The 19,232-nt window shown below is 54.8% G+C and overlaps 2 protein-coding genes across 10 annotated transcripts in view; one reads left to right on the forward strand and one right to left on the reverse strand.

Annotated features, from left to right (window-relative positions):
* FBXO42 (F-box protein 42) overlaps window positions 1-6,706 on the reverse strand; it is a 20,425-nt gene extending 13,719 nt beyond the window's left edge. The window contains exons 1-2 of the mRNA XM_061601426.1: window positions 6,436-6,706; window positions 425-688 (exon numbers count right to left, since the gene is read on the reverse strand). Of these exons, the coding sequence (XP_061457410.1) occupies window positions 425-668 (244 nt within the window). The 5' untranslated portion in view covers window positions 669-688; window positions 6,436-6,706. The remainder of the gene's footprint in view (window positions 1-424; window positions 689-6,435) is intronic.
* Window positions 6,108-19,022, forward strand: SZRD1 (SUZ RNA binding domain containing 1). 9 transcript variants are annotated; one of them, XM_061601440.1, is made up of 4 exons: window positions 6,108-6,308; window positions 14,573-14,622; window positions 15,369-15,620; window positions 16,258-19,022. In XM_061601440.1, exons 1-4 carry the CDS (start codon window positions 6,210-6,212, stop codon window positions 16,358-16,360), a joined length of 504 nt encoding a protein of 167 aa, XP_061457424.1. In that variant the 5' UTR covers window positions 6,108-6,209; the 3' UTR covers window positions 16,361-19,022. The 9 variants fall into 9 exon arrangements, with proteins under 9 accessions (XP_061457424.1, XP_061457423.1, XP_061457421.1 ...); XM_061601439.1 differs by having other exon boundaries at window positions 6,113-6,308; window positions 15,366-15,620; XM_061601437.1 differs by lacking the exon at window positions 6,108-6,308 and adding an exon at window positions 7,091-7,452.
* The last annotated feature ends 210 nt before the right edge of the window (window positions 19,023-19,232 follow it).

Genomic DNA, 19,232 nt, shown 5'->3' on the forward strand with positions numbered 1-19,232 from the left:
GGTGGCTACGTGCCAGTTACAGATGTTAGATTTGGGGCTTTAGAAATCCTTTTCTCTTTATTGTTGTATTTTAAAAAAGGCATTAAGATGACAAAAATTCAAACACCAAGGGAACGACCGATTCCTGTCCCCCAAAAGGCAGGACAGGGCAGATGAATTTATGCAAATGAAGCCACGTGATATGCAGCCCATTCCACGTGCTCTCTTGGCAACTCTGCTCCATTTCTGCTGGCAAAGAACTACCCCAGCCCATCATCCTGACCAGACACCTTCGCCTCAGCCCCCTTCTGGCTTCTGACATTGCCCCAGACAAAAGTGAGCCTCTTAAGGGCTAGAAACATGGACTATGGATTACAGTGCAGCCCCCGGCTGTCCTTGCACTGATTTCTGAGATCCCATCTGGGCTTGGAACCCCTTCTTGTACCTTTGATGAGTCGATACCACTGTTTGGAAACAAGGGCGGCCGTTTTGTGCTCCTGATATGGTGAGAGGAAGGACAAGATGTACTCGAGCACTTCTTCCGGGAGCTCCTGCATCGACCGGCGGGGCCGGGCCATTCCCTCCTGCGCCTCCTCCGCCTCGCCCTGCTCCATGGTCCCTTCTGCGCCCGCTTCCTCGGGGTCCACGGCCATGAAACTGTCATCCTCACTGTCAGAGGAGTTTGCCATGGCACCATTCCACGTCGCAGCTTCAAAAAGAAAAGGGAGGGGGAAAGGCCACACGTTACCCCGCCCCTCTCTCTCTCTCTGGAAGAGCCAGAGGCAGACATGGGCCCTGTGTGAGTTGATTCTCTTGCGCTCCCTCCACTCACCCACTGCCGGCAGCTGTGGCACCCACTGCCTTCCCCCCCAGCAACTCAGGACTCCTCCAAGAGGGGGTGGGGAGGCAGACACCTGCTCCCTCCCTCCCTCCCTGCTGCTCTCATGGTTTGGCTTTCCCAGGAAGGTGCGTGAGAAGGGAAGCGATGCTGCCCCTGCCCCACCTCCAATGGCAAGACGTCCTTGTACTTTGCCCACAACGGCTGCCACGGCCACACCTTTGTCCACACTGTGGCAGCAGCTTCTGATCCACGCTGGAGAGGCGCAGCAACAGCAGGGGATCTACTGGCCCTCCCACCCCAGCTTGCAGATCCCCACCCAGGAACCCTCAGCAGAGGCCCTGCAGACCTTCAGCTGACACGGCTCACACACAGGGCCTGTCCAATCCCACAGCTGGGTGGGGGTCAAAAAGGCATGCCCTTTCCCCCTCCCGCCAGGTGGGTCCCATGACCCAGAGATCCTTCCAGCCTGTGCCCCCCCTGCCCGTGTGCCTTGAAGCACTCAGCGCCCCAAGAGGGGCAGTGCCCCCTGCCTGCCTGATGCCGTCAGTCAGCATCGCACCACAGAGGCATCCCAGGAGCATGCCAAGTGCTGTGACTGACTGGGAAGAAAGGAAGCTGGGAGGCCGAGGCAAGGAGCCGGCTTGCTCATCAATCTGGGAGGAAACCCTGCGTTGTCCTTCTCGAGTGCTCGAGGGGGAGAGCCCTCCTCCAGTGGGACCTTCGAAAACTGGTCGCTTCTCCTCCTCCTCCCACCCAGTCCTTTCTTCCTTTTGTGCCATGCTTCTCATATTGTAAGCCTGAGGGCAGGGACTGCTTTTTTGTATGCACAGCAGAGCAAAAAACCCACACAACTTCAAATAAACAAACAGGAATTGATCCAGGAAGACAGTTTGTGCCCCTGGTACTAACCATGTGGGAATCTTTGGGGTTCACAACACCCCTAACACCCCTCCCTGCAGGCTTGCTGCGAGTCCAACATCTTTACAGAGTCCTGCTATTGAAAACCCATCCTTGGGTCTGCCCCCCCCAACCAGATGCCTGTTCAATGCTCACTTCCAAGGAGGTAATTAAGCCAAACACGCCAGGGGTCCTCATGACATCCTTTGTCTCCACACACCCCCTTAAGCCCTCCAAGACATGGATCAGATCCCTCCCTCAGAAAGGAACGGGGTGGGGGAGGAAGACAGGAGATGGGGGGCAGAGCGAGCCAGCCAGCATGTGGCTGTATAGCAGCCAACCCCCCCCCAGGCACCCCTCTGGTTTTGAGGGAAGGGAGTAATGGAACATGCACAAGTGTGAGGTGTGCAGACCCTCACTGGGGCAATTCCAAGGTGTGGCACTGATGTGGTTTGCCATCCCCCCCCCAATGCCTTGAAGCCTCCACAGGAGGCAGAGGAGACGAATAAAAGCTGACCAGACCGGATCCCTTTCTCACTGACCTTTTTGGGGGGTGGGGCAGTGGTGGAGGCGGCACGGAAGAAGAGTTGGGGTCTCAGGCCCCCTCCCCTCTTGGAGCACAGGCACACCGGACGCTGCCTTGAACAGAATGGGACCACTGTGGCCCACCTCCCTCAGCACTGACTGGCAGTGGGTCTCCAGGGCTTCAGGCAGGGGACATAACAAGCCCACCTGGAGATGCTGCTGTGGGGCATCCAGTGAGCTGTTTGGGGCCCTCCCCAGTGTGGCTGCTGTTGGACTCCCAACTCTCAGTGGCCACCACGGTCACAGAGATTACAGGAGTTGAAGCCCAGCAATGCGTGGAGGGCACGCGCGGGCATCTCCAGAGACCTCCCCCTGAGACTCCAAGACTGGCCTAGACAGACCAGCTGCCTCAGTCTATGCAACCTTCCCACCTCCCCTGCAACGGGGTTGTCGGGGGTGCAAGCAGCGGGGTAAGAGCACCCCAGTGAGCACCAGCTGAGAAGGATCTCTTTGACACTCTTTTATCCAGCTCTTGCAGGTGAACATCCCTGCTTAGGAACATTTCCCTCCAAGAAAAAACAGGAACCCCACTTTTTCAGAGACTTTGACTTTTTGGCAGCCCAGCTGTCTGGGGGTGGACCCTGCCTGCTTGCCGGCTGCAGCTGCATGCTAATGACATCCTCTGCAAACCAGCTTTTAGCACTGCTCCTCAAGAGAAGCAAGAAAGAGAGACCCCCCCGCCCTCTAAGGCAGACCCCTCCCGTCTCCCCAGACCTTAGAAATAAACGCCACAGGCCCACCAACTACATCCTGCAGTTGGGGTCAGTGGGTGGGGGTCCATTCTGTGACTAACCCCTTACACAGATTTTGAGAATGGTCAGAACAAGAACCTGAAAAGAAAAAGAGAGAGGAAGTGGAGAGGAGGGAGGGAATTCCAGGAGAATGCCAACTGTTTATAACTATCCTAACCATAACCTATTTCTACAAAATGAGAAACCAGTTTTTGTGGGTGTTGGGGGGTGCTTGCTTGTTTTATAAAGACAGAGGCACAGACACTGCCAGAGTTTAGTAACTTTTAAGCACGCTTTCAAGCTTATGCCCACAGCTATAAGGACTAGGAACTTGGTTTTCCTAAGCAGAGATTCTTAAGCTTCTGAATCTTGAGCTGTGCGTTTCACACCATCTGTGCATACAGGCTATCAAGTGGCCATGGTAGGGGTGTGAGTGTGTGAAAGAGAAACCCTTCCTGCAGAGAGAGTCACGTAAAAAATAGTTAGCTTTATTGGTGGCCAGTGAAGTTTTATGCCAGAACTTCAGGTAGGTGTACTAAATTATTAACACAGCTGACTTTCTTTTTTTTTTAGATGCCGAGACAGCAAACATGGCTTGACATTAAAAATGCAAATCCAGCAGGTCCCACCAGGAGACACGCGGCGGAGCCTTTAACTGCCTCTGGATGCACGACCGCAAAGGACTCTCCCGCAACCAACAGCCGCCTTCGCTTCATGCCAAGCCCCACTCCAAGCAGCCCAACTGCTTAGAAAATATCTCCCTGCATCTGAGAAGGAGATGCAGCCGGGCCAACGGGTGTCCTTGACACCCACCCCGTCCTCTGAAACTATTTTCGCTTAAGCAGAGCCACCTGCCAGTCTCCCCTAGAGGGCCTGGTGTTTGAGGTTATTCCCACACTTTATCCACGTTTCCCTGGAAGCAAAGTGCCATGCAGAACGACAGCCCCAGACGTGGGTTTGCCATAACACTGCTGGCTTTGCCGTTCCTCCAAGACAAGACTGCCAGCCTCCTTGGCCCTTTCCTCCTTGAGGCAGCTGGTGGGCTGCCAAACAGGGTTCTTCCTGTGGCCTAGAGGCTCCCTGTCTAAAAGGGCCAATGACACTTCCTGCAGGAGTCATTAAGGGGGTGTTTCCCACAGAGAGAAAGGCGAAGGCAGCCAAGCCACAAAACACAGGCCCAGCTTCAGCTGATGGGCGTCTCCACATGTGGGGGAATCAGGCCACTCAGTGTGAATGACGCACCCGTGCCCAGCAGCTCCTACTTCTGCCTGAAAAGAGGAGCTCAGAGTGTAGAGAGCAGCTTTCCAAAGACCACAGACAGCAATCCAGGGAGAGCCTACATCATGCTCCAGCTCGGCTGAAGCCAAAAACGTAAATGCACATTGAAATCCTATTGCAGAAACTTTGCAGAAGCTGGTTATGGCGCAGAGCGCCTGGCAGAGATGTCCAAAGTCACCACCTTACAGAGATGCACCAGTGTGTTGCCCACACACAAGGGCAGCCCTGCTGGGTCATATCAAAGAGGGTCTATCTAGCCCAGCCTCCTGCTCCCAAGAGGAGCTGACCCACCAGATGTTCACTCTGCTGTGTCCAGAGAAGGACTGCAGGTGCCACTGAGCCATCGTGGGTGGGTGCCGTAGACAGAGCCCTCCCCCGCCTTCCCAGACTGCATTGGTCTGTTACGACCTGTTGACAGTCTAAAAAAGGAAAATGTGCCTTTTTAATGGTCGAACATCTGCCTACCTCAGTATGGGTTGCTGTTGTTTTTAATTCACCAGGACACTTCACAAAACCCCATACAGATATAATCAAGTGCAACAGAGATTTTAATTATTATTATTAAGACGACCTTTTCACACCCAAAACTTAAGCTGCATGAGAGGAGTTAGGGTTGGTGTTGCATTTAGATGCTGCTCATAACCCTCCCTCAGGATTTCCCACTCAGACCCAACTCTTTCCATTTCTAGAAGATTTTTTTTTCATCAACCCCTCTTGGTTTGTTTACAATCTAGAACACTCTCCAAGCAAAATACCACCTAATAAAAACAAGCTATGTGCCCCTATATTGATGATTGCTCCAAAGACGTTGCTCTCAAAATGGCAACACCAGCAACTCCTCACTCAGGGAGAAGCTGGCAGCTGGCAAGGGACATAGTTGGTGGGAAGACACCCCCCCCAACATACACACACACAGAGCCTGGAGCAGGGGCAATTCTGTCACATCACATCAGCGCAGAAACAGTCTTTCACACCGAGATTAGTTGGCCTGGAGATTTGGCATCAGCTGAAGAGGGAAACATGTGTCATCTTGTTGAGTAAAGGTCTCTCCTGGCACCAGACTAGAAGCCACGTTCTCATGAAAACACTGACCCCACCTGGGCAAGGGGCAGTGCCTCATACAAAGGACTTAATGAGAAGGCTGCCCCAGTGTGGGCAGGGGGGGGGTCAATGTGGCGGGCGGGGGGCGGGCATGCAGGAACCAGTGCAGCCTCCATCGCAGTAAGCAGGAAAACACTTTTCTCTTCCCCAGCTGTGCAACCACCTCCGGCCCCCTGCTGAGAAGGGGGAGAAGCTCCTCTGCAGAGGGCGTTGGGCCTTAACCTAGGAAGAGGGCCCAGCCTGGGTTATCACGGAAAGCATTCCCCAAATTGGCCCAGACAGAGGACACCGGCCCAGCTCCCCACCCCAGGCCACGCTGGCTTCTCCTTCCCATGACAGAGCAAAGGAGCGACACCTCCCACAGGCTGGCAGGGAAGAGTCCCTCCTCCGCGTGGAAAGGCGCTTCCTCCCATACTCGGGCACCTAAGGGAACCCCCCCCGCGCAGATTGATACCTGCCCCCCTTCTTTGATTTCCATTGTGAAGGCGTCACTCTCTAAGGAAAGAGAAGAGGGGGGAGGGGAGAAGGATCCCCCCTCTCCCCCCAACACCAGCCCTAACCGTCACCCTTTCCAGATGTCCCTCCGCGGCCTTATTGGGGGGGGCAGGAGAGAGGGCGGGAGAGGGGAATCCCCAAGAGCGCCATTTCCCCCAGGAACCCCTTCCGGGCACGGCTCCCCCTCGCAGGTCCCACCTCCGGGCTCCACACGAGGCGGCTCAGGCAGATCAGAGGTCGGGGTGTGGGGGGCGAGAGCCCCCTCTTCCTTCGCCAACTTATTCCCACTGGCGGCCCCTCAGATGCCGGCCGATTGGGGACCCCTTCCCGCGGGATCTGCGGGTGCGGGCCTGTGCTGGCGGGTCTGCAGACGGAGGAGGACGCTCCTCGCAGCCCCAGAGGTGAGCGACGCTGCCCCCTTCCCCGGTGACAAGGGGGTTGAGCCCCCCAGAGGACTCGTGCCCCTCCCCCATGCCCAGGTGAGGGTGATCATGTGTCCGTTGGGTGTCGAGGGAGCCCCTTCCTCACCTGGCCGCCTCCTTCGCCGCCTCCTTCGCCGCCTCAGAATCTTTCCTGCCGCCCGGTCGGGCGCCCAGAGGAGCCCGAGCCACCTTCGCGCGGAGACGGAGCCCTCGCGGCCACCGTCGCGGCCGCCATCTTACCGCCGCCGTCCCGGCCGGGGGTGAAGGAAAAAGGGAGGGGGACCGAGGGAGAGTTTGCGAAGAGGGGCGGGCGTCGTTAACGCGCAGGCGCCCGCCGGCCACTGTCACGTGACCCGGACGGGGGCGGAGGCAAGGAGGCGGCTCGGCCCTGAACAGTCTCGTTATGGAGTGGGTGTCACGTGCCCTCACGTCAAGGCCCTTCCGTGGCCGCCATGTTAGGAAGGGACGGTACAACTGAGGGGAGGAGTCTGTGGGAATCCCTGTCCGTAGAGGCGCGCCATCTTGGGAGGGTTTGTGACGCCATCTGGGGGGAGGAGAGGAGGGCGGAGGCTGTCCGCCGCCTGTAGCCAACCAGCCGCTGCGGGCCCCTGGCTGGCCAGCGGGTGGGGAGCGGGACTCTGGTCTGGACGGCTAGTCTTGACGCTGGACCCCCCAGGGGGCCTCCAGTGAAGAAGAACGCCGGAAGAAGGTTCAGGACAGAAAGCTTCTTTCATGCACGGCAGAGTTAAACTGGGGGATCCAGTCCCACAAGAGGCAGTGGTGGCAGAAGGCTTTGGAAGAGGGTTAGACAGATGCATGGAGGCGGCGGCGGCGGCTGGCAGTGGCCACTGGCCACAGTGGCTACGCACTACCTCACTGTCGGAGGCAGTGTGCTTCTGAATACCAGTTGCTGGGAATCGCTGGTCCGGGTGTTGTTCCTGCTGCCGGCTCAAGTCCTGTTGGCCTGCTTCTCGTTGGGGTACCTGCTTGGCCACTTGCCAGCATGGACTAAATGGGCCTTTTCCTGTCCTTAGAAAGAAGACCCCCCCCAGCATCTTCCAAAGATCCCTTTTCTGTTTGGGTATCTGGGCTAGCAGAGAGTCCGTGTGGCGTAGTGGTTAAGGTATTGGACTACAACCTGGGAGACCACAGTTTGAATCCCCACACAGCCATGAAGCGCACTGGGTGACCTTGGGCCAGTCACTGCCTCTCAGCCTCATGAAAACCCTATTCATAGGGTCGCCGTAAATCAGAATCGACTTGAAGGCAGTACTTTCATTCATTCATTCATCTGGGCTAGCAACTGGTATTGAGGGTTAGACTACTCCTGGACGAGGAGGCTCCATTTAGCTCCTTCTCCATTTATTGACCCTTCCCCCACAAATTCTCCTGGTATTTTTCTAGAACCTCTAGCGGTGGATTCTGTGTTCTTATTGTGATATATTGTTTTTATAGTGTATTATGCTTATTATGGTATTATTGTATTGAGACTTGTCACTTTCTGTGAAAATATATAAATACGCGGAATATCTCGAGAGTGGGCATGTTCTGCCTCAGTTCACCATTTTGGCAACCCTATGAATCAGCGACCTCCAACAGCATCTGTTATAAACCACCCTGTTCAGATCTTGTAAATTCAGGTCTGTGGCTTTCTTTATAGAATCAATCAATCTCTTGCTTGGTCTTCCTCTTTTTCTACTCCCTTCTGTTTTTCCCAGCATTATTGTCTTTTCTAGTGAATCATGTCTTCTCATGATGTGTCCAAAGTATGACAACCTCAGTTTCATCATTTTAGCTTCTAGTGACAGTTCTGGTTAATGATATTGATAATCCTTGACAAGTTCAATGTCTTCATCATCAATGTTAAAGTTACATAAATCTTCTGTTGTCATTACTTTAGTCTTCTTGATGTTCAGCTGTAGTCCTGCTTTTGTGCTTTCCTCTTTAACTTTCATCAGCATTCGTTTCAAATCATTACTGGTTTCTGCTAGTAGTATGGTATCGTCTGCATATCTTAAATTATTGATATTTCTCCCTCCAATTTTCACACCTCCTTCTTCTTGGTCCAATCCTGCTTTCTGTATGATATGTTCTGCGTATAGATTAAATAAATAGGGTGATAAAATGCACCCGTCTCACACCCTTTCCAATGGGGAACCAATCAGTTACTCCTTATTCTGTTCTTAACATTAGTCTCTTGTTCAGAGTATAGGGTATAGTATAGTATAGCATAGTACAGTATATCAGGACAATCAGTCGCTGGGGCACCCCCATTTCTTTTAAAGCATTCCATAGTTTTTCATGATCTATTCTACACAGTCAAAGGCTTTGCTGTAATCTATAAAGCACAGGGTGATTTCTTTCTGAAATTCCTTGGTTGGGAACGGGTACATTACTAATTTATTCCCTTACTCAAGGCGCTCACAAACCACGCACGCGCCAAAAGTGCCGGGCCCGAAAGTAAACAGTACGCATGCGCTGTGAGTACTTTCGTACCTTTTTCACTTGTGAGGAAAGACACTTAGAGTTTGCAAGTTGCAAAGTAACGAAGAATGCGAAACCGCGTGCGCCTTGTCCACCCCGGCATCCTCCAGATGGGGGAGTCACTCCATCATAGAGAGCCGTACCACTCGCGCACGCGCAGGAAGAATCCTTTCCTTTGGAAAACGAAACGAGAACCCCCAGAAACACCGCGCACGTGTTAGGAGAAATATATGCGCACCTGCGCATGCGCACATCGAAGCGAGAAGCAGTGCCCGGCGGCCGAGAGGGCAAAGCCGCCGCCAGGGGTGGGAGCGTCGGGCGCATGCGCGTTGAACGGACTGGTGGCGGAGGGGAATTACAATGGAAGATGAGGAGGTCGCCGAGAGCTGGGAGGAGGCGGCCGACAGCGGGGTGAGCCCGAGCCCGGCCGGGGACTACCGGGGAAGCCGCGCCGAGGGGCAGGGGCCGCCGACAGCAAAGGGGGTAGTGAGTGGCGGGGCTGGGCCCGGCCCCTCATGGTTGGCGGTGAGGCTGCTCGGGCTTCCCGGCGCTTGCTAGGCCTCTTAAAGGGACTGCGTCCCATTTCTCCGGTAGTGGACCACGTGCTCCCGGCGCGGACCCCCCCCCTCGCAGGAGCTCCCGAAGACGGGTCAGAGGGGGCACAATATGGGGCTGAGGTGCGCCCTCCCCTGTGTGCCACACCCGAAAGAGGGGCTCCAAAGGGCGGGGAGAGCCTGGGCTGGTTTGCGCAAATGTGGGTCGGAGGGGCTCCCACACCCCACCACGCCTGTCTCTCTCTGTGGTGTGAACAGGCCGCCCCCTTCCTGCGGCTCTCTACCTCGGCGGACGCCCCCCGCCCTCACCCCAGAGCAGGTAGAGTCGCCCTCCTTCCCCCCCCTTTGGGTGGTGGTCCCCCTCCCCTCGGCTTCAGAATCCAATGCGGGGGGGAGGAGATTAATTCTTTTACATGGAAGAGGTGTCAGAGCAGAAGTAGGTAACGCGGTGCCCGCCAGATGCTGCTGGACTCCAGCTCCCATTAGCTAGCATGGCCAATGGTCAGCTGAGGGACTAGGAGGGGACCTGGGGGGCACCACGTGGCTGCCTTGGAGGTTGGGGGCGGGGCTCTGCGACCCTCCAGGCCATGCTGCACTCCTGTCAGCGCTTGTTTGGGGCTGACGGGAGTTGAAGCCCATCGACATGTGCAGGGCCACAGATAGTCGCCCAGCGCTGTACCAGAGGAAGAGGGAAAGGCGCCTTGGGCCAGGCTGGGCTCTTTGCCCTTGGAGCCCACCAGTGCCTCCCCTGAGAGGCAGTGGCTCTCCTGGGCCTTGGGCTGAGAGGGGCCTTTCCACCTCTCTCTCTCTCACTCATACACAAAGCTGGGATATTCTGCATGCAAAATGCAAAGCAGGGACTCCAGCTCTGAGCCAAGCCCCCCCCCCATCTTATGACAAGTCTTCCGCAATAGCTGAACATACATTTTTGCGGTTGTGTTTGTGAAAGAGAAGGCTGGCCATGGTGTGGCGCCTTCTAGGCTGCAGCCTTGTGCACACTGGCCCTGGGAGCAAGCACTGGGCTTATTTTTGAGTAAATGCAGGTAGGATTGCGCTGTTACAGAATGCTGTTGGGCAAGAGACGCTGGGGAAGGAGCAGAAGAGTGAAGGGTGGCTATGCTAGAGCATCACTCTGCAGACCAAAGGCAGGACTATGATCTGAAGAGGGAAAAGGAAAGGGAGATCCTGAAGTTGGGATTGCAGAGGCTGACTGGGGTGGGGAGCTAGTGTGTGTTAAACTGTACAAAGCAGGAGCTTGTAGGCTCAGGGTGCCTTAGCACCTACAAGGCAGTGTCCAGTGGAACGGAGCCTGCCTTCTTCACATCAGTATAAGGGCCTGAAAGAGGAACTCCTTGTAAGGATCTTGGCCATCTCCAAGTGGCAGAGGTGGTCAGTGGCCCACCCTAGTGTCAGCCATGCAGCCCACAATACAACGTATTTGTCACGCTTTTCTGGGCTCCCAGCAGTGTCTCCCATCCAAGTACTGGTCAGAGTCCATTGCTCTAGGACCAGTCACTGTGCAGAGTGGTGGAGGCCACAAAGTGAGCCGGATGCCTTAGCGATTTGTGGCTCACGAGCACCTATGAGAGCAGAGGGGAGAATGAACCCTTTGCCTCATTTTACCCGAGGTGGTTGTGATTGTCTGGAGGGGATCACCTCATGCAAGCCGCTTTTTCGAAGCTCGTCCAAGCCCTGCTATGAAGGCAGGACCATCCGCCACCAGTCCCCACCTCAGGCCTCCAGAGTGTGTTATAAAAACAGAGGATTCTCTTGCAGCAAGTCAAGCTGGGATGGTGAGAAGGGATCCTCAGCCGTCCTATTTCTTTCTTCAGAAATCATTCCAGGCAAGCAGCTCTAGCAGTGGCTGGGACCCAGCCCCGTTTTTCTCCTGATGTCTTCCGTAAGGTCTCTTTGGGTAGACTGAGAGACAGCAGCTTCTTCACAAGTTTCGTTTTGACAGCTGCTGGGTGAGAGGGAGAATCCTGGCTGGATCTCTGCCTGCCTTGCCCATCCAAGGCCTGGCAGCTGGAGTGCCGGCTTCCAGCCCTTGCTCAGGTACGAACTCCCTGAGGACTGCAAGACAGTTGCGGTTTCTGTGCTGAAGCAGCCAGGGAGCTGCCAGCTAAAACGATGGGAACTTGAGTATTGGCCCTGTTGGGCAGTCCCCAAAAGACAACTGAGGTGGCTTTTGGTCTGGGCTGTGGCACAGGAGGTGGGGACAGGTCTGCAAGGCGGGGACTTTCCAATTGGCACTCAGAATTGGCTTCAAGGTTTGAATGCTGCAGATGGCCTAGATGGCTTGCTGGGCCGGGCGCAAGAGTGTTTCTTGACCTGAGTGCCGTCTCTCTGGCATGGGATGCTGCCTCTCCTTGGTCTCCCGTGGGGAGGGTTGATCCCTCCAGCCTCTGCCACACAGCTTTTCCCGTGAGGCTCCCTTGTTTCTCTAGGATGCTGCACATGTTGGCCAAGGGGGCAGGCTGAGGTTAGGGCACCAGGCAGGCCTGGCGTGAGACATGAAGGTAGGAAGCTGGTTGTGCGGCTGTTGGGTTTGATGAGGATGGACTCTTCACTACGTTTCCGTGATTGGCTGGCTTCTGTTGTCTTGTGAAGAAACACTTTGCCCAGCCTTCCAACATATTTTGGCCCCACCCCGCACCTTTTATGCCATTGTTGAAATCCCCCTTTCTGACAGGTTGCACGCCATCCAGGCATGTTTGCTGAGAAGTGGTGGCTGGCCAGTGGTCAGTCCGCGTGAGTCGAACCAGCTGTGTGCTGGCCACATGGCACACACAAGCCCCTCTGGCTGCCTTTCTTTAGCCATGTTAAAGAGCTTGTTGGGGGCAAGGGTGGACGAGAGAGAAAAGGAGCAGAGGGGAGAAGTTTTGGAAGGGAGGGGCTGAGTGCTGGGAGTTGTGGCGTGTGTCCGAGAGCCGCTGGGCTACATGTGCAGAAGATGTGGCTTTGCTGAAGAGGCGCCTTGTGTGGTGTGAACACCCTCCCTTCATTGTGTCCTACCAGCCTCTGTTCCTTTGGGACCTGGGAGCTGATGCTGTTGCTCCCCCCATCCTGCCCCCCCATGTTTGCCCCTCATTCTTCCCAGGTGGTCTCATACCCCATCTGTGGGGGGAAGGGCAGGTTTCTGGTGTGAGACCATGAGAAAGTGAGAGATTCCCCCCCCCGCTACTTTCTCTTGATCAAACTGCCTGATCATTGATTGGCAGGTTTAAAAGCCAGCTTGGAAGTAGTGCTTAGCCAAATAGGCCTGTTTTCAACGCTGCCTCCTTATCTTCTGTCCAGCCACCAGTGGAGCTTTGTGCTGTGGGCTTATTCTCGGGGGCAGTGAATAGCCACTGGCCCTCTTGCCCACCTTCCTATCTGGCCTTCCTGGCATTTGGACAGCTTCTTTCTTTATCCTTAGAGCTCTGGTTGCAGGTTTGCTTCCACTCTGGTGGTGAGGTGGGGTTACTTTTGAATTTTCAGATGCAGCTTTATAACGGCTACTGGTTTTGATGGGCTGGGCTGGGCTGGCAACAGCAGGAGACAGCGGTTGCCTTCATACTTGGCTCATGGGCTTCTGGGAGGCACCTGTTTGGCCCCTGGGGGAAAGAGAGTGCTGGACTAGAATCTGCCCCCTACCCCAGTGTCCTGCTGTGTGCTGCGCAAGGTGGGCTTTCTTGTGGCGGGTGGCTACCCTCCCAAGGAGCCTCCGTGCCTGGTCATGCTCTGGCTGCCTCTTTTGCAACAGAGAGGTACTAATTTTACAGCTCCTTTGTGGAGGTGTAACAGTTTGCTTTCTAGTCCAGAGTCTGAAGCCCAAGTTAATTTTTGAACGCTAAAGAGAGTTCCTCTTGCAGTTCCTGACTTTCCTTCTCCAGGGTATCCAGAAGGTGTCAGTGGCGTCTACACAGAGGGAAGTGAACCCATGGAGGGCTTATGCTTTCAGCGGCAGGCGTTGCATGGGTGATTGTTCCATGTGGCACGTTGGAAGGTTTCTGCTGGGATTGGCAGCGGCTGTCCTGCATCTCTGGGGGGGGGAGAGTGGGGGAGCCCCTCTCTTCTACCCCCCCCAGCTGGCAACCTTTTAACCAGAGGGACTGGGGACCAAACCACAAAGCAGGTGCTCCCCCACAGAGCCCTCATCCTTTCTGGATGGGAAGGAATGCCTGCAGGGACACTGCTGGGCTTTTGTGTGTGTGTCTGTTTTGGCTGTGCACATGCATCGTGGACGTGATGGGAAGTGGGTGCTTGGGGAGGGTATGGCAGAGAGTTGTAGACAGCCACCCCCCCTCCCGGCTCCCTCCTGCCAACAGCCAGATTGTGTATTTATTTGTCTTTCATGACTGTTGCACATGTGAATGTTTGGTGTACCCACAAAAATAGCCATGGCTGCCAGCTACTTTCTTTGGTCAACCTGTACGTTGGACCCTAATTTTAACCTGCTTTCTGCACAGCTCAGTGGTGCTGCGCCTGAGGGGAGTCGTTGGCAGAAATAGTAGCAAGTGGATCTGATCTCAAGGAGGAGTTGCTGACCTTGTTTCAGCTCAGAGGCCTGCAAAGGAGGTTTCATCTGTGGTGGGCCCCCTGCCCAGAGGCAGGGGGCTTTCCCCTTTCTCCTCTTCATCCTTTCTCCCTCCTCACTTGGGAACTCAGCCCAGCTCAGGGTTGTCTAGAGATGGGGAACCTCTTGGACTACAACTCCTTCAGCATCATCCTGGTCCTTTGGCTGTAGTGGGCCTGACTGAGAGTCCAGCCACATCTGGAGAGCCCTTCCTAGTCTGCACTGGCTGGCAGCTGCTCTCCAGGATTTTAGGCAGGGGCCATTTCCTGCCCTGCTGGAGGTGCTGCCAGGGATCGAGGCTGGGATTCTGGCTGAGCTGCTACAGCCCTTCCCCAATGGCCTCTGCTCCTAGCCTCCCCCCCTCATATTGATATCCACGTTTCTCTCCTAAGGCTATTTCCAGGGGTCAGAGAAGCCCAAAAGGGCGTCTTGTAGCACCTTAAAGGGGAAGAGAGGCCAAGCTCAGTAGGCCTTTCAGATGCCACTCTTGGTACAGTGGAAGGCTGGTCCACCCACATCAAGTGAAGAAGTGAGCGCAGGGAGGCCAGCTTGGCGTCTGTTGCTCTTGTACTTACCTTGGCTAGGAAAGGGGCTCTTCAGTGCACTAAATGAGGTTTGACACACACCCCTATTTTGTTGCCTTGCAGGAAATAGACAGGCGATTGGAAAAGAAGCTAAAAATCACCCAAAAGGAAAGGTAAGGCTGTTTTACCCTCTGGCAGGCTCTGGGTTTGCCTCTTGCTGGGGTTGATGTGGGGTTGTGTTTAACTTCCTCCAAGCGATTGCTTGAGAAATAATGGCTAGCAGAACTTGCTTGTGAGGCGCTGCCCTCAGTTTGTAGGAGGCTCTGGGCTGGCTTGGCTCACAGGCAAAGCAGAGGGACCACTTCTGGCCACTGGGAGAGCAGTGTTTGAATTTACTTGGTGGTGTGCTCTCAGTCAGCCTGTGCTGCAGAGAGATACGCAATAATATCCAGACTGGGCTGATCCAGCCTGTCAGAAAATGAGTGCTGGAGCAAAGGGCTTTTGCTTCCTCAGCCATTTCTTAGACAGGAACGGAACACATTTGCTCCTGAAACTAGCATTGCTCAATTAAGCCGGGAGGGAGGTCTCAGTCCCTTACTATCTGTCTTGGCGAGGGGGGGCATTGCCTGCCCCTCTTACCTGGCATTGCAGGCTAAGGAAGGGAAGCGGAGCGAGAGAAAGGACCGGCAGAGGGGCCTGGTGGGCTTTGCTGTATACGGATGGCTCCTATACAACACATATGGATCAGGGTGGGGGTTTTACACTTCAAAAAAATTGGCTAGGTTTTTTGGCTTGTGTTCCACTACTTGCCACCTAGAGTGTGTCTGTTTGAGGTAGGCTGAGAATTCTAAAGACCTTCTCCAAAGAGCGGGAGATGTTATACCCCTTCTGTTCCCCCCCCCCTCTATTTTAATAGCAGGAAATCCAAGTCGCCCCCCAAAGTGCCGATTGTGATTCAGGACGACAGCCTTCCCTCAGGGCCCCCTCCGCAGATCCGGATCTTAAAGCGGCCCACGAGCAACGGGGTGCTTAGCAACCCAAACGCAGCCAGCCGGCCAGCTTTCCCAGTGAAGACTCTGGCCCAGAGGGAGGCTGAATACGCGGAAGCTAGGAAGCGAATTCTGGGCAGCGCCAGCCCAGAGGAGGAGCAAGAGAAACCGATCCTTGACAGGTGAGAGAAAGCAGCTGGGCTTTCCTACAGCAGGACGCTCTGTTACTGTAAGCTGTCCCAACTAGCAGGAGGTCCTCATTTGGGACAAAATCCCAGTGGGGAAGTCACAGGAACCCTTGCTGGCACCGGGAAGGTGTGAGCAGCAGCTGCGCCGGCCCTCTTGGGCCCTTGTCTGCCTTGGATGACGATCTCTTCCATCCCAGCAAGCAGACCAGTGTAATGCGCCAGCCATGAATGGTATCCCACCAGGGACTTGGACATCCTCCCCTGCCCCCAAGGTGGCCTGTTCCACTTAGGAAGTCCCAGGCAGTGCCAAACTGATGCAGTGGCTTGGCAAGGTGTTGTCCCAGATGGGGACCTCTGCTTTCACCAGCTGTCCTTCCGGACCAGAAGGTATAATGAAGTGTCTCCTGAGCCCAGTCCCTCAGAAAGGGATCTGCCCAATGCCTGCAGCATCAGGATCCCCAGGGACTGTCAGTGTTATTCCTTCTGTAGGCCGCTTACTGGGTGGGGTTGGAAGCCTCTCCCCTTCCAGAGGGAAATGGCTTTGTGTGAGGCTCTGGCGTGTCATGGGGAGTGGCTGCCCACCTGAGCGGGTGCTGAGCAAAGGCCGGCCTTCTGCTCTTTCTCCTCACAGGCCCACAAGGATCTCTCAGCCGGAAGAGGCCAGGCAGCCCAGCAACGTGATCAGGCAGCCACTGGGCCCAGACGGTTCACAGGGTTTCAAGCAACGCAGATAGGCATGGCTGGCTGACTTCACGACATGAAAGCAGCCTCTTCTCCCAGCCTGGGTTGCCCTGTGGCAGACAAACAGACCTGAGCAAGGGAAAGCTCCTTGGGTGACTTGCACTGTGATCTCCCCTCCTCCCCCCCCCTTTGCTCTGCCTTTCATGCCCTTCCATCCCACGCACTGTGACTGGGATTGGCATACCATGGAGGAGGGGGGCGGGGGGCAGGGCAGGCGTCTCTCTCCTACAATGCGCTAGGCTGCACGTGTGGCCACACCTGCCAAAGCCAGCACCACCACCAGCAATAATAATAATAATATTAATGTCTGCAGACGGGTTCACCCGGGGTTGGAAGCGCAAGTCAGGATTCTGCTTCTGGAAATGTGCATGTTTCTCTGTCTTGCTTCAGAGCAAGGAGCGGGCAGGGATGGGTAGGCGGGATGTGTGCACAGATTTGTGTTTGCTTGCTTTCTGGGAATTGGATGATGGCGTCAAAGTCAAGTGCATGGGGAGGAGGAGGAGGAAGGGCGTGTGTTAGCTGTTTAACATGTTTATCTCAGAAGCGGTAGTTGGTAGTGTTTGAAAAGAAGTGAATTTTGAAGAGCTTGCACAAAAGTTGTTGGATAGAAGATTTGGCACGCGAGGCTTCTCTCGTCCACTGCTGCTGAGCGGGTGGAATGGGTTCTCGGCTTGCTGTTCCGGGCACCAGTGCTTCTGCACCTGCGTGGTGAGCTTTGGTGAGTCCTCTTGCTTGGGGTAAAATGGCTTGACGTGCACTCCTGGCCTCGAGGGAGGGGGGCCATTGGCCAGTGCCTGCCTTGCCTGCTTGTGCTGCTTCCTGGCAGAGGGAGGGAGCTTTTTGCCACTAGGACTATGAGCTAGACCTTAGACTAGTTTAGTTCCAGACTGGTGAGGCCACAAAGAGGGATAGAGGGAGCCCTGTGGCCAAACAATGCTTGTGCTGGCCGGATTCGTAAGCCAGGGCAGGCGAGCTGTGAGCCTTTGGCCAAGAGCTTGGCCTTGTCACTCCAGATGTGCTTCCAGTTTTGCCTCTGGGAAATTTGCCCCTAGAAGGCAAAGGAACTGGGCCCCAACAATGCCTGTCATGGGGGGGCGGATAAGGGATGGTCTCCTTACCTTGGAAAGCAGGAGGGTGCCAGGATAAGCTGCATGTCTAACTGGATGCAGAAACGTGTTTTCAGGTGGCACCAAGTGAGAGCTCAGATGGACAAGGGGCCGCTTTTGCATTTTCTGCATTTTCCTTGAGCCACGAGGAGAGTGTGGTTGGGCCAAATCCACTGGAGGCGCTGGCAATGTCAGTAGGGTTCCTGCATGCTGGCAAGGGTCCGTTGTGTTGTAGATGCTCCTGAGAGTCGAACCGGCTGGGCCTTTCCCATCCTCTCTCGCAGCCATATTGGGGGTGAGGGCCTTAGGCCCCGTCCCACCTTCAAGTGACCATGGGCCAGCTTGCTTCACTGTGTTTCCAGAGTCTGCCTTTTTGTTCTACTCCCTGCTTTTGGAGGACGTCAGAGGGGTGGGACGCTGCTTTGGCTTCTTTGGGTCAAGTGTTGGGCACACAGAACCTACCGCACCTCCTCTTGTGCTGGAACGGAAGTGGAACATCCGGGGGGGAGGGGGGTGTCTCTTTGTACATCAACCCATGAAATGTATAAAAATACTGCAAAATAAATAACTGGTCAAAAGAGTAATAATAAATAAATAAACAAACAAACAAACGACCTGTGTATAAAAAGTGAAAAACATGCCAGACAGTTGCTGTGCTGAATTTGCTCCCTTCCAGCCGGCCTTGTTCTGTCAGCAGTGCCCTCTGGCCCAAAGGAGGGTTGCTTGGCATCACTCCCTGTTTTGATTGAAGATGTTAGCTGCTGACAGCAAGATTACCTCCTTTTCCTCCTCCTCTCAAGCACTGGGAAAGCTGGACACCTTTTCTACAGGACCTGCCACTGGGATTGCTTTTGCAACATGCCTCTTGCTTTTTGTTTCAGGACCCAGCAAGGGAGGTGATTTGGGTGGGAGAGAAAAATTCATCTCTTCCCCCCTACCCCACCAATTTGGAAGCAAGTGGGGTAAGAAGTCTGTGCACAATAAGTGGGTGGAGTCACCCTTTCCCTTCCCACTGCTTTAGGTTGCAGCCTGGCTGGGAAAATGTTTTCTCCTGCTGTTGTTGCTGCTGCATCAGACTCCTCTGTTCTGCCTGCCTCCTTTCCTCTCCTTATATGCAGTCTCTTCTCCCCCCTACCCATCTCATGAGCTGTACTGAACTCCTTGCTGGTTGCTCCCAGGAGAAACGTCCAGGCCCCACCCACACGAAAGGTGCTAGGAAAGGCCGCTACTGTGCCCTCCCTGCTAGCTTTGTCATTGCCAAAGGGCGAGGGGGATGCAGCCATCCTATGGGCAAAGAGGTGGTACCCTTTTCATTGTCTGCCATTGGATTTTTTTTTTTGGCATGGACAAGGGGTCCGTTGTCTTGTCCAGGAATCAGGGCTGGCATAAGTTTAAGGGCCATGTGTGTATGTGCGTTAGGGTCACTTTTTATGAGGCGTGCAGGTGTTTCCAAGTGCCAAGCAAAGAGGCTGCACCTGCCCACAACAGTCCTACATATTCAGATAAACATTTTATAAATTGTACTTTAAATAAATGCGTTAACTTTTAAGTATGTGGCCTCATTATTATCATTCCTCTTTGTGGGTTTGAATACTGCGGCCAGGCGGCTGACCATCCACATTTCAGTAGGCCAGAGGGCCTGGCTCAGTCTTTGGGCCTTTCGTGAAATGCTTCCCGCGCCACTTTCTCGAAAGTGCCGAGTTTCGCGTCATTCGCGTCCTCCTCGGTCGCCCAGAGATGCTGCTGTAGGCGCCCTTCC

Source organism: Rhineura floridana, chromosome 18, assembly GCF_030035675.1.
Source record: "Rhineura floridana isolate rRhiFlo1 chromosome 18, rRhiFlo1.hap2, whole genome shotgun sequence".
Lineage (NCBI taxonomy): Eukaryota > Metazoa > Chordata > Lepidosauria > Squamata > Rhineuridae > Rhineura > Rhineura floridana.

Excerpts from the sequence above, each read along its gene's own strand:
- SZRD1 (XM_061601433.1), top strand. The coding sequence starts at position 9,480 with ATGGGGCTGAGGTGCGCCCTCCCCTGTGTGCCACACCCGAAAGAGGGG. Across the intron at positions 14,623-15,365 it reads AAAATCACCCAAAAGGAAAG|CAGGAAATCCAAGTCGCCCC; the intron begins GTAAGGCTGTTT and ends CTATTTTAATAG. Across the intron at positions 15,621-16,257 it reads GAGAAACCGATCCTTGACAG|GCCCACAAGGATCTCTCAGC; the intron begins GTGAGAGAAAGC and ends TTCTCCTCACAG.